At 40.4% G+C, this 13,178-nt stretch overlaps 1 protein-coding gene across 4 annotated transcripts in view; it reads left to right on the plus strand.

Annotated features, from left to right (window-relative positions):
* The window catches only part of LEF1 (lymphoid enhancer binding factor 1), a 120,484-nt gene that overhangs the window by 76,745 nt on the left and 30,561 nt on the right, over positions 1–13,178 (plus strand). For 2 of the 4 annotated variants that reach the window (XM_082600563.1, XM_082600565.1), the window contains exons 4-6: positions 4,636–4,768; positions 10,799–10,889; positions 12,515–12,598. In XM_082600563.1, coding sequence (XP_082456689.1) covers positions 4,636–4,768; positions 10,799–10,889; positions 12,515–12,598 — 308 coding nt within the window. The remainder of the gene's footprint in view (positions 1–4,635; positions 4,769–10,798; positions 10,890–12,514; positions 12,599–13,178) is intronic. The other 2 variants (XM_082600564.1, XM_082600566.1) reach the window with 1 other exon arrangement.

The following is a 13,178-nucleotide window of genomic DNA, read 5'->3' on the forward strand; positions in this document are numbered from 1 at the left end:
GCTCTTGAGAGAGGCCACATGGTCTACTGGTAATGAACGTGGCCTCGAGAGCCAGACTTCCTGCATTTGAACCTGGCTTTGCCACTTACTAGCTCTGGGTCCTCAGGAAAGTTACTTAGCTTCTCTGTGCCTCAGCCTCCCCATCTGGAAAAGGAGGATAAGGATAGTATCTGCCTCAAAGATACTTATAAAGTGCTTAGTACATAGGAAGTACTTGGCTAAGGGTTAGTTACTGCAATCATTATGTGCTTCGCAGGTAGGGTGGCCTGATGGTGGTTTTTCCAGTTTGGGAAAAGAGTGCGGGATTCCTCCTGAATGGCCACTTACGGGTGCTGAGTGTAGGCAGGAGAGCTGTGTTCTCGAATCCACCCTTGATATTTTCTACCCCTTTTCCAGTACCTGCTCTTTCCATCTTTTTCCTTTGCTCACCTGACTGATCACCTGCCTGAGATGTATAGCTAGAATCAGAAGATGAAGGTCTGTGGCCTGGCTCAGCCACTTGCTGCCGTATGAGTGTAGACAAGTCACTGAACCTCTCTCTGAGCAGGTGTGGAGAATTTGGGACGACTTAAGGCTTCCAGGTATCTTGTAAAGGTGGAATAATTGTGCAGGCTGTTTTCCTGAGATGATCAAGGAAAGGACACATGTTGGGAGTACCTGGTGGTTCTCCTCTGGAAGCTAAGACTTACCTGACTGTACCTGCGAATGAAAAAGAATCGAAGTGAGTTTTGCCCTTCCTCCCTCCCTTACAGGGAGCTGTGTGCTGGGAAAAGCACCAGAGGGGGAGTCAGGAGACTGGGGTCCTATTAGGTACAGTACTAGGTGCACAGTTCCAGCACAGAGTAGGAACCAGAAAGATGGTATTTCTCTACTGCTTGGTTCCACTCTCTTAAGTGCCTCTGGGGTCTCCATTCCCATTTTCTTCACAGTGGCCTTATATTACTGGAGTTGTGTAGTGAGCAAGGCTGTCTTACTGTAAGTGTTGACATTAGTCATGGCTTGATCACCCATTCCCTGGTGACCTCTGTTTTTCAGCTTCCTGTCTTAGAAAATAAGGATCTTGGACTAAATGAACTTTCGGTTTCTTACAGCTTTAATGTGATACGAAGGCATATGATTAGATATACAGTGTCTCTTCTATCACCTGGTTTCTCTTCTTCATAGCACTTGATGTTGTCTTTTCAGATTTTGCTTGGGGTTTTTGTTTTGTTTTTTACACATTTTTTTTTTTTTTTTTGGTCTCCAATCCCTGCATCCCCATTTCCAGGCCCCTAGAAAGGAAGCTGCGTGAGAACAGAGACCTTGTCTGTATTGGCCATCCGCACTAGAATAGTGCTTGGCACATTTTAGGTGCTTAATGAATATACACATGTGCCCACATATATACCTGTAACTAGGCATTATAATGTAGTTACGTAAGTTTGTCTATAGAAGCTAAGTGGTCAATTAGTTATTTCTCTCCTCACACACTCCCCTCCCCAGTATACAGCACATTGTTATTTGGAGGTGAGAAGACTAGAATTAAGAATGGTTATGTTGGGAGTTTGGGACTGACATGCACACACTGCTGTATTTGAAAGAGATAACTAGCAAGGACCTACTGTAGAGCACAGGGAACTCTGCTCAATATTATGTAACAACCTAAATGGGAAAAGAATTTGAAAAAGAATAGGTACCTGTATATGTATAACTGAATCACTTTGCTGTACACCTGAAACTAACACAACATTGTTAATCAACTGTACTCCAATATAAAATTAAAAGTTCAAAAAAAAGAGAAAAAACCCTAAGGTGGGTGATAAAAAAGAATGGTTATATTGTCTGTCTTAAAACTTACACAAAGTCGCAGTGCCTGGCTTCTCGCCTTGTGTGCGTGTAGCATCAGAGGGCAGCAGCTCCTGATGTCAGAGGAAGCCCACTGTTTAGGGCTGAGGACACTTGACTGTGAGGGCGACGTGCCAAGCATCCGTGGTGTCGGTTGGACCCTTTTGTATGCGTAGCAGAGGTGATCAGCAGGAGGTAAGATATAAAGCCTAGAACTGGGCTCGCTCATATTATTGAGATTTCATATTTCTTTTATTATTTGGCCACAAAAATAGACATAATCCTTGTTGGCTTTAACACACCCTACTAGTACTGCTTCCGCTATCCATCTTGCAAAATGTAAGACAAGGCCAGAGCTTAAATGAAAATCCTCAGCTTCTTATCTCCTTCCCACAGGAAAGCAAATCTGTCTTGAAAACCGTAAAATTAAGAGGAGAGCAAGGATAGCATAATTTAACAAAAATTCATGGCACCGGATTCTGAGCTATATGACTGGAGGGGTAGGTCAGACATTAAGAAGATGCTGCCTGCTAATGCAGGTTCCTTAAGGTGGTGCTCTGGAAATGAGAAAGGCATGCAAAATAAATATATATATTTTTTTTTCCCGGAAGATTTCTGCAATGCTTTTTTAACTACCCCAAGAAAATATCTAAGTAGATTGTTTGGCGATTATGCTTCTTATGAAACTTCTGAAAAATGAAACTCAGAGCAGTTATTCTAAACTATAGTTGAAATATATTCATTCTAGCATTTGGGTGTTGCGATTTTTGCTGTATTTAAAAGGGTTTATAATAATAATATTCTCACACCCACCCACCTCCCACTTCCTCTAGCATTCTAAATATTTAAGAAGCATTCATTTAGCATTCTAAGTATTTAAGAAGCTCATTCTGTGTATTTGACAAACTGCATCATTAACCCTTGAAAAGCATTGAAAGATTTTTTGTAACCTTTTACACATTTATATGCATAGATGTCTGTGCAGAAGTGTGGGGAGAAAAGGCATGTGGCTTTGATAATGGTGCTCTGTTTAATAAATGCCAAGGGCTATATGAGCTATGCAAGTTCTGCCATTAGAGAGAAGCTGATAATTATAAAATAGGGGAAAGTCTAGTATGGATATTATATCATTGTTTAAAAAAGTGTGATTTTTTTTCCCCTTGCTTTTTTTTTCATAAGTTTCTTTTGGGTGCAGGTTGTAATGGTAGGGTGTAGAGAATTACTATTACTAACTGTAAAGAGAATTAAGTGTTACTAGTATGATTATTCCTAATTTTCCTGAGGGGATGGTTTTTCCTGTTGGAGCCACATACTGTTTATACCTAATTTGTAAAAAAAACATGAAATAATCAGCGTACATCATAGGTGCAGCCACCACACACAAGTGTGTTATGGGCCCTCAGCCGTTCAGATATGTCCCTACATTTTAAGCAGTTTACACTGTGCAGTTTTCAGGCACTTAAATTTTTTAATACAGATATTTGTTTCCGGAGAAAGTGATTTCGTGTGCGTTTTAGTCTGTAGTACAGTAACAGTCTCACTATTTCAAACTGGCTGTGGTGAAGGCATGTCTGAACTAGTGAATGAGAGAATATTTACAATTCATTATAGTCTATTCCTCTTAAATTCACAAGTTACTTATTACTGTAGTGTTTCTAAATAGAGATCTTCCTGAGACTGCTTTAATTAGGAGATGAATTTAAAATCAGAAACGTATTTTGCATGTATATAATTGTGTTGAGTTTACTCTCTTGTGGGGGGGTAGGTAGAGTTTCTTTTAAAACAATCCCCCGATTAGGTTAAACTGCCTGAATCTTGTTTATATTACTGATTTGCTTTGTAAGCACTTTCTTGGGGGCGGGGTGGGGGGGCGGGGTAAACTTTAGCCAAACAAAAGAATTCCAGATTTCAAATTGATGAAGTCCAGATAAATAACCTGAACCTCTAAAAAATGGATTACTGTTTTACAGTTTTAGAATTCCAAATTAAATATAAAGTTTACTTTTAAACACATATAAGACATATAAAATATGTTAAAATATAAAGTTAACAAGTTAGAGTGTTCTGACAAGCCATATTTCACATTATGCAGTTACACTCAAGATTGGGAATTTGTTCTTATCAATTAAGACTTCTAGAAACTAAAGAACCTGAAGATGAACTGAGCAGCTCTAAAGCATAATGAATGATGGTCATGTTTGATTGACAAAACTATAAAACTATAAAACTAAATGGTATAAGGTGGTTCTTAAAGATGTACAACTCTAGAATTATGAATTTTATAAACTAAGGTGATATCAATACAGCAGATTTATATACACTGGGTTGTTTAAAAAGTTGCCCTTCAAGTTGACAATATTTATTCATTTATGTATTCTTTGAACAATATTTATTGAGTGCCTTTTTTATGCTAAACATATATAATGAATAAAGAGTTTATAAAACATTCACAACTTTTGCTCCAGTAGCTCTTGGCTGACTTTAACCTGAGGAGATAATCCAAAAGGGGAGTGTAAATATGTATGTTTAGAACTTACGTCATATGGAATAATAGTGACCAACCTAAATCTCCAAAGGGGCCTTGGTTAAATAACTGGTTGTTTCTTGGTGGGCTATTCATGTACTTGAGTCCTGAACATGAGAAAATCCTGAAGATCTAAGTGAGTAGAGCAGATGCTTCAGTTGTCCAGGTCTGGAGATGATTCTCGGGTTGTGCTGGTGCCCAGTGACTGCTATTGTGTGACTTCTGCGGGAAGAGGAGACAGGAGCTGGGCGTCCATATTAACGGTTGTCCTTGTGATTACTTTGCAGTCAAATAAAGTGCCCGTGGTGCAGCCATCCCACGCAGTCCATCCTCTCACCCCCCTCATCACCTACAGCGACGAGCACTTTTCTCCAGGATCACACCCGTCACACATCCCTTCGGATGTCAGCTCCAAACAAGGTGAGAGCCCTGCCTCCCTCCCCAGGCCACTTGGGATAAGCAAGGAGCCTCATCTCATCAGTCTGAGTGACCTCCCAAGTGCCTCCGCCCATGTCACTGGGTGGGTCGTAATACATTTGTAGGAGAGGAATTTATTTGATAGCAATTTTTTTTAATAAGCATACAAGAATTTGTTGTTGGCTTCTTTTCCTTTCAGGATTAAAAAAAAACAGAACAAAAATATTGAAGGGTCATTTCAAAGTGACAGCTCTGATGATCTATGATCACAGTGTAAACCAATATGTTGTGGAAATATATTACAAATTCAGTCCTCAGTGCCCCCTGCCGTATTTGTTTAACATGTACTAGGTGTTGATGATAGTGTTAAAAAAAAAAAAAAGGTAGAAAAGGGACAAAGTAGGAGATTTTTTTCCCTCATACATTACCTTTTTGAGCCCTTTGTGATTTCTTTTGGTCTTTATGTCCCTGTTGTGTTTTCTCCTCTCTTTGTTGTTTCCCAGGACCAATTTCGATATAAATATAATTAAAATACAAAACCATCTCTGTCTAAAGTCAAAGCAACCATGAGTCTTATTTTGCTTCTCTACATTATTACCAAGTTCTGCTTCTGTATCATTTACAGAGAAACACATCATAAGCAGTCTGAAAAATCAAGACGCCTGTTTTCTAACCTGATGGTTGTGGGTGTGGGTGTGGGTTCGTTGTCGGACACAAAGCTCGGGTTCTCCAAGCCTTCCAGTCATGTCAGCTTAGAGCAGACTTTGAGGGGGAGTTTGTTCACAGGATAGCCCTTATTCTTTCCACGTACATACATACTTGGACCTCAACGGGCTCTTTAGACATTCAAAATAAAAGGTCCTGTAAAACCACATGAAGGCAGAGAATGTATATAGGGGTCAAATGTGCCACCTCCAGCACTTCACCCATTTGTCCAGGCCTATCTTTGATCGACAGTGAACAACAAAATATAGTAAGGATGTAAAAAAAAGAGTGGAGTTCAGAGGCTGGGTGTTCTTCCCACTGCTGTGAACACTTCTAGGTTAAATATGTGTCATGTTCATTTCCCACCTTTATTAAAAAGATGACTGTTCAAGGAGTTAGTTACTGTTGGACTTTGCTTGAGTGGAGCCCAGGTACCTTTACTTAGAGAAGGCAGAAATCATCAAGGCCAGTGTCTCTGGGTTTGTCTCTGTTTTATTCCTCATTTCCAGTCCTTCCTCTCCTCTACTTCCTTTTGTCAAGGACCTCCAAAGAATAAGAAACGTCCGAGACAGGTCTGTGAATATGTCGTGAGAAAGGGAATTAAGATAGGCATCTTAGGAAGAAGGCTGAGTTTGAGAGGGAAGCTCAAGCATAGGACCTTGGCCGTGGCCAAGGGGGACCATATGACGAATATGACCTCGGCCTTGGCCAAGGGGGACCACAGGACCAATATGACCTTGGCCTCTGAGGACCATAAAGATGCGGATGACAGTTAAAGATAGATATAAAAGCCCCGAACAAGCTATTAGCAAAAATAATCCAACAGCATGTTCTATTTAGTTTTAAACCATTTATTTACTTAAAATTACATAGTACTTACTATATCCCAGTCCCTGTTCTGAGCACTTTGAAATGGTCTTGTTTAAAAGAATAACATTATAAAAATTTTTAAAGGAGTAACACGGGATGGTTCAGAAGTTGTTCTTTGAGGAATTCTAGGAGAGTTCAATTTTTTGTTTTGGTTTGGTATTTTAAAAATATTTATTTATTTTGGCTGTGCTGGGCTGTAGTTGTGGGATGCTTGCGGGATCTAGTTCCCCAACCAGGGATGGAATCTGGGCCCCCTGCATTGGCAGCACGGAGTCTTACGCACTGGACCACCAGGGAAGTCCCTAGGAGAGTTCAGTTTTTTGAAACAGACAATTTTCTGACTAGCTACCAATTACAATTACACTTTCTCTTCTGTTTCCATGTCTTACGGCTACCCTACCTTGTTTTACCTTGCTAATTGTAATTTATATCATTACTCCTCAAACTTTTTTTTTTTAAACAAACTTTTTAGAACTAGAGAAGGGACTAGTGGGCATGAACAGAAATTGTCTGCTTGCAGTTTCTTTGAAGTATTTTGTCCTAAAAATTCGTGTGATTTTTGCATTCTGCTCCATACACAGTTTACATTTGTTTTAATATAAAAATCCTGTTTTTAATTACTTTTTCTGTCCTGGACTTCATGTACCTCATCACCATGTAGTTAGGGGGATATCAAACCTTGGTTTAAAAAGAACTAATTTTTTTAAAAAGTACTAATTTACATGATTTTGAGTTCATATCATTATATTTGGGTACATTGATCACCAAAAAATAAGCGTAAGGGAAAAAAAAAGTCTAAGGCTTACTGGATCTCTTGCATTTACTCTCTTTTCTCTCCTTCTGCCTGCCTTTTGGTTATATCACATACAGCTGGTTATAACATGGTGATACTGAGTTGCTGATTTCAAAGTTCCTTGGGAAGCTGGCTAGCTTTATCCCCCACAGATCTAAAAAAAGAATATCACGTTCATACTCTAACCCTAGATGGAATTATCCGATAAATATAAACTGCTTGTCAGCAGAACTCATTCTCATTTGTAGGAAAATAACTTTAGGTTAATTTCCTATTAGGAAGCGTATTAGGTTTTGTGTCCCTCAGTATGTTTCATAGGGTGCGGGATGCAGGTGTGTAGGTGTAGTTAGTTGTAGGAAAAGCAAGGGAAGCTAATACCCATCATTTTGTTCCACTCACTGTGTCTGATAAAAATGTTAAAAGGAAAGAGATTTTAAGAAATACTGGGTTTATGTACCTGTTTCTATGTTTGTATCCTTATAAATAACAACAAACACTCAACATAGTGCTTATACTATATACCAAGCACTTCTCAGTATTATATACAAATGCATTTATTCCTCACAACAACACTTATTTCATTTTCATTCTGATTTTACAGAATAATAATTAAATAACTTCCTCAAGGACATATAGCTAGTGAGTGGCAGAATTACCGTATCCATACAGTCTGACACCAGAATCATTTTAGCTGTGTTTATAAAAGTTATTTATAAAAGTTTAAAAATTTTTAAGGATATACTGCAGAGAGCCTCCAGAATGTAGTTAAGTGTTCAATAAATACTCATTAAATGAATGATGTGAAATGTGTCTAAAGTAGCACAGGAGTTGGTAGAGAGGCACATACTTCTAGGAATCTTTGGAAACGGGATCTTAAAACAACAATAAGCTATTTAGAAAACACAGATCCACTTTCTTCTACTCATGTAATGACCTAAGCCACATCATGTATGTACATGCAAAATGGTTATAGTACTGACCCAGCATGGGGAATGGGTCCATTTATTTCACCTGTTCATTTGTTTAGTCGCTCAGAAGTATATTCAGAGCCTCGTCCGGAGACAGCCATGGTTTGATACACAGATGGGGAAAACATGGTCTCTTTTTTCCAAGCAGTGTACAAGGCTCAGGCAGGAAATCATTTGTACAACCTCACTATAAAACAAAGTGAAGAATATCTTAAGTACCATGTTAAAAGTACAAATGAAATGTTGTAAATTCAAAGAAGAAAGATTTCTCGGAGCAATAAAAGTTAGAGAATATTCCATGAGAGAGAGGTATCTGAAATATGAGTAGAATTTTAATAGAAAGAGTCAAATTAAATACCCAGCATAGGAACTAGCTTGTAGCAGGTGCTAAGTAAATGGTAGTTCCCTCCTTTCTTCTTAAGCAGTAAAACCAAATCCAGCTAGTTTGTATTTTTTGTTCTGTCACGTTACTCCCACAAGAATCACTAATGCAGCCTTCTCAGTGTACTCAGAACATGGACTAGAGTGGAGAGCAAGGTTTCAAGCTTGTCTGCTTAGAGACCTGTGATTGAAAGCAGGCTACTTCTCTGCATCCCAGAGATAAGATCCCAGGACAAATCGCATTTTTTAGGTACCTGAACAGTCACTTCACCTCTCCAACAAAGGGATTAAAGGAGACACTTCAGGCAATTCCATCTCTAATTATGATTTTCAAGTTCAAATTTCCACAAAGTTTTCCAAGTTCTTCTGAGTTGGCCTGGTTTTTCTTTTCAAAACTGAGCAGCCCCCCTGCAGAACCTGAGGCTTGGAGAGGTATCAGAGTGTCAGGGTGAGGGAGGCAGTGACTTGGAGAAACTTCCCTGTGATTCTAATATGTCAAGAATCACCACTGTAGGCACCCCTGCAGCCCCTACCTCCCCAGACCCAAGAAAAAAATCCCAGAGTATGAAATTTGGGGTCTACTGTGACCAAAAGAAGCAGTATTTCTAGCTTTAAAAAAAAAAGAGGGAGATTTGATGGTAACTCTGCTAAGGTGAACTTCCAGCTTCCAAAAAGCAGCTGCCAGCGACTCTGCTTCAGTGGGAGAGAGTGGATCCGCAGGATGCCCTAGGTCCCATTGTATGCAGTGCTTTTGGTGAATTGATGATATAAAGGAATTAAAAGAATATTCATTAAATTTGAAAGTGATAAGAGATCAAAAAAGGAGATTTTAGACTATTCTTTTAAAAACAGTAAAACCTCAGATGATCTCCTGTAAACTCTCTGTTAAGAGAAAGATTAAAGACCTTTCTCTGAGAGTTGAGAAATAGTTTGTCCTAACTTCAAAGTCAAATTAACATCCACTTTGAAGGCAACACTTCTTAAGCCATTCCCATATGCTCAAGGCCTTCAGTATCTTTTAAGATCCAAATGAAATTCATAAACATTTTGAATAGTAAAAAAGCAGCATACTTAAAGAGCATCTTCTGTATGCTCACCTAATTTGCATACTGGCCAATATAATTACAGCCACTGAATGCATATTCTGGGTGTTAAACCTGGGAATGTGTGTTTGCACATGATAATGGACTTTTAAAGCCAGATTAGCTATGTAAAGAAACTCATGTGGCTCTTTTCTGTTCAGAAGCACTTTCCCCCAAATCTAAATCTAAGTTTTTATTTTGCATTTTTATGTGTGCGTCTTAGCCCTTCTTTTCTGTACCCAAGGTAAAATATAAACAAAGAGGTGTCATCTGGGACTAGGATTAGGTACAATCTTCAGGTGTTTTTTTTTGTTTGTTTGTTTTTTGTGGTACACGGGCCTCTCACTGTTGTGGCCTCTCCCGTTGCGGAGCACAGGCTCCGGACACGCAGGCTCAGCGGCCATGGCTCACGGGCCCAGCCACTCCGCGGCATGTGGGATCTTCCCGGACCAGGGCACGAACCTGTGTCCCCTGCATCGGCAGGCAGACTCTCAACCACTGCACCACCAGGGAGGCCCCTTCAGGTGGTTTTTACAGTTATAGGGCAGTGTGCTCCAGGGAGTGTGAGCTCAAGAAACAATTTGGTGGCACTCTCATTTTCTGTGGAATACAACTAATCCAGAACAGCTTGACCTTGGAGCCCAGAGGACTCAACTTGATGAAGAGCTTAGTTGAAGCTGAAGTGGCAGAGACCAAATGAATCATATCAAGTACGACCATTATGGGGCTGGAGATGATTTCTAATTAATCTTTGATCCTCTGAGGTATCACATTTCCCAAATCTATTTGTCCATAAGGGAGCCAGTGAAAATCTGAAAGCAGCAATTTACCTAATCCTTGAACACCATGGCAGGCCTTCTACTTATGAAGGGCCGTCATTTTCCATTCTACACAAAAACAATTGTATACCATTTTCCTGACCAAAGTGATATTATAATGAGGGCAAACTAAATAATTTTAAAGTCTTATTTTGATGCCTGTTTTACTAGCAGCATATTTACTCTTTCAGGAGCTCCTCAAGATGTACTACCTTAATGCCTGTTTTCTCAGATGCTGAAGTCTTGAGAAAAGCTAACAAACTGACTTCTGTTAAATGGATCTGAAAAATAAATATTGTTTCATTCTAGAGCTTAAGTATTAATGACATCATGCATTTTCTTGCCTTTCTATTTCTCTTAAAGTCGAATGTCCTATGAATCTGAAAACTCTACCTCTCTGTTGTTCTTTTTAATAGGCATGTCCAGACATCCTCCAGCTCCCGAGATCCCTACCTTCTATCCCCTGTCTCCGGGTGGTGTTGGACAGATTACCCCACCTCTTGGCTGGTAAGATCCTTCTTGCAACATTTAGCCAGGCACTTGAGCACGTGTTCTTCTACTTCCCATTCATGGAAATTAGCTTTATGAATGATAACACTTGAGTTGAAGAAACTTCACATCAACAAGCAAGGTGCTAACTTTATTTCATTTCAATTTAAAAGATTAAAAAACATACAGACTTTGAAATGGATTGAATTCGTTTGCTAATATGTGTAGAAAATGGCTGTGTAGCATTTGCTTTGAAGCTTATAGTTTTATGGATTCAATTTGTGGCTTTGGGCATTTGCTATGCCTGTACAAAGCGTTTAGTGTGGATTTTTCTTTCCTAGTTCTTTATGAACAACTTATATTTTTGAAACATAACCTTAGATGTATTGAATATCGATCTTTGCTTATAAATGGGCACGTGAGATAAATGACAAATAACTAGAGAGAAATGCAAGTGCAAAAGCATCTTTTGAATTTTAATAAAATAAGCACCAGTTGGAGTTCAGAGGCGTGAAAAACTGATGTTTGGACTTCTTTTTTTCAGAATCCAAATGCTCTCTATTTTGTTATTTCTGAAAAATCCGTAACATTCCTTTCGAATTTTTTTAATTGTAAAGGTAAAGGAAAAGAAATGTATTTAGGGAAGAAAGAATCACTTCATGTAATGTAGCCTATTTTTGTCATTTTATTGTTACAGTGCAGCTTTCCCTGTTCCCACTCCCCTTCCTCTCCTCTCCCCACCGCTCACTCCATGGACAGAGTGCTGCAACTTCAGCAAATATTTTCTCTCCTTTCTTTATCTGGCTCTCTCCCCACAGCTCCCACGTCAAGGCCCCAGTTTCCCTACCTTGACATCCTTATATTATCTCTTGTTCATAAGGAGGGCTCATCCTGCCATGGAAATTCCAGCTTTCTCTCTTCTCTTTGCATTAGATCTCTCAGTCAATAACTCTGTCTGAATTTAATTGATTGTGCAGATATTTTCAAACCTACATCAATTATTCTCTCTGAACTTAGCTACTCAGGGGCAATAATCCTGGGCCGAGTTGCATCAGTGGCATCTGGAAATAAAGACTGTGTAAATGAAAAGTGTGAGATGTAGGAAAAACCGAGGGAGAGATGGAAAAACCGAGAGAGAAAATAACTCCAATGAATCGATCTTTTATTTCTTCCCTGTAGCATGGATATATAAGGGGGGGAGTGCAGTATTTTAAAAACTTTGTTCATTTTTATATAAATATAAATATAAACTTTTATTTCCTTCTTTCTTCCCTTCCCTGAAATTCTCAAAGATTCTGATAAAGAATCCACTAACCTAAAAGGAGTATTTCACCATTCTCAGGTTCTGTTATATTCAGTAAACATTGTTTACCTGCCTGCTTTGTTCAAAGCATTCGTGGGGATGGGAGAGGGGAAGGGATAGACGACAGGTCGTTCACGGACTGCGGTGGGAGATTTCCTTCAAGGCAGACGATGCTTTGGTTGGGCGGAGGGTGAGGAAGGGAAGGAGCCGGGTGACTGAAGCAATGCCCTGGTAACACACCCCCAAAATTCTGGTTGAGTTCCTCCCCTCATCAAACTCTTACTGCTGGTTGGTAAGTCATGCTCTGTCATTGATGGGTTCCTTTCTTCTGTGACCTCAGGCAAGGTCAGCCTGTATATCCCGTCACGGGAGGCTTCAGGCAACCCTACCCATCCTCCCTGTCAGTCGACACTTCCATGTCCAGGTAGGTGGAGGTGGAACCGGGCGCTCCAGGACAGGCTGCTCTTCCTGCGCTTGCAGCTCGCGCGCCTCTGCTTGCCTCTCGGTCCTGGCCGGGCGGTTGCACGGCTCGGCCCGCGCGTCTGTCTGCGCAGGGTGCCTGGCTCCCACACTAGGCGTCCCGGAGGGTCCTCCCCCAGCAGCGCCAGCCACGCCCACCAGGGGGATGGACTCGGCTGCCCCGGGGACCCGTGTCTCCCTCCAGAAGACTTCGCTGCCACCCGACTGTGGGACGGGAAACGTCCCCAGAGGGGACATTATCAGAAGAGCTTGTTCGATTCAAAATATGATGGGGGTGGGGTCGGGGGTGGGGAGAATAAAGACTGGTTTGATCTGAGTTTTCTAATTTGCTTTCTATGAGGAAAGTTGTATCAGTTTCACGTGCCAGTGTTTGAAAACGCCCAGATAGTCTAGAGCCTTCGGGACCAAGGCCGTCGGAAGAGAAGGGATGGTGCTCACAGGCTGTCAGGCCATACGGGGCTGCGTGTCCTAGTGTGTGAATCAGGCCCCGTGTGGACACGTTGGTGCAAGCGAAGCTCTGTGAG

The sequence above is a fragment of the Mesoplodon mirus genome (assembly GCF_964341445.2).
Source record: "Mesoplodon mirus genome assembly, chromosome: 2".
Taxonomy (NCBI): domain Eukaryota; kingdom Metazoa; phylum Chordata; class Mammalia; order Artiodactyla; family Ziphiidae; genus Mesoplodon; species Mesoplodon mirus.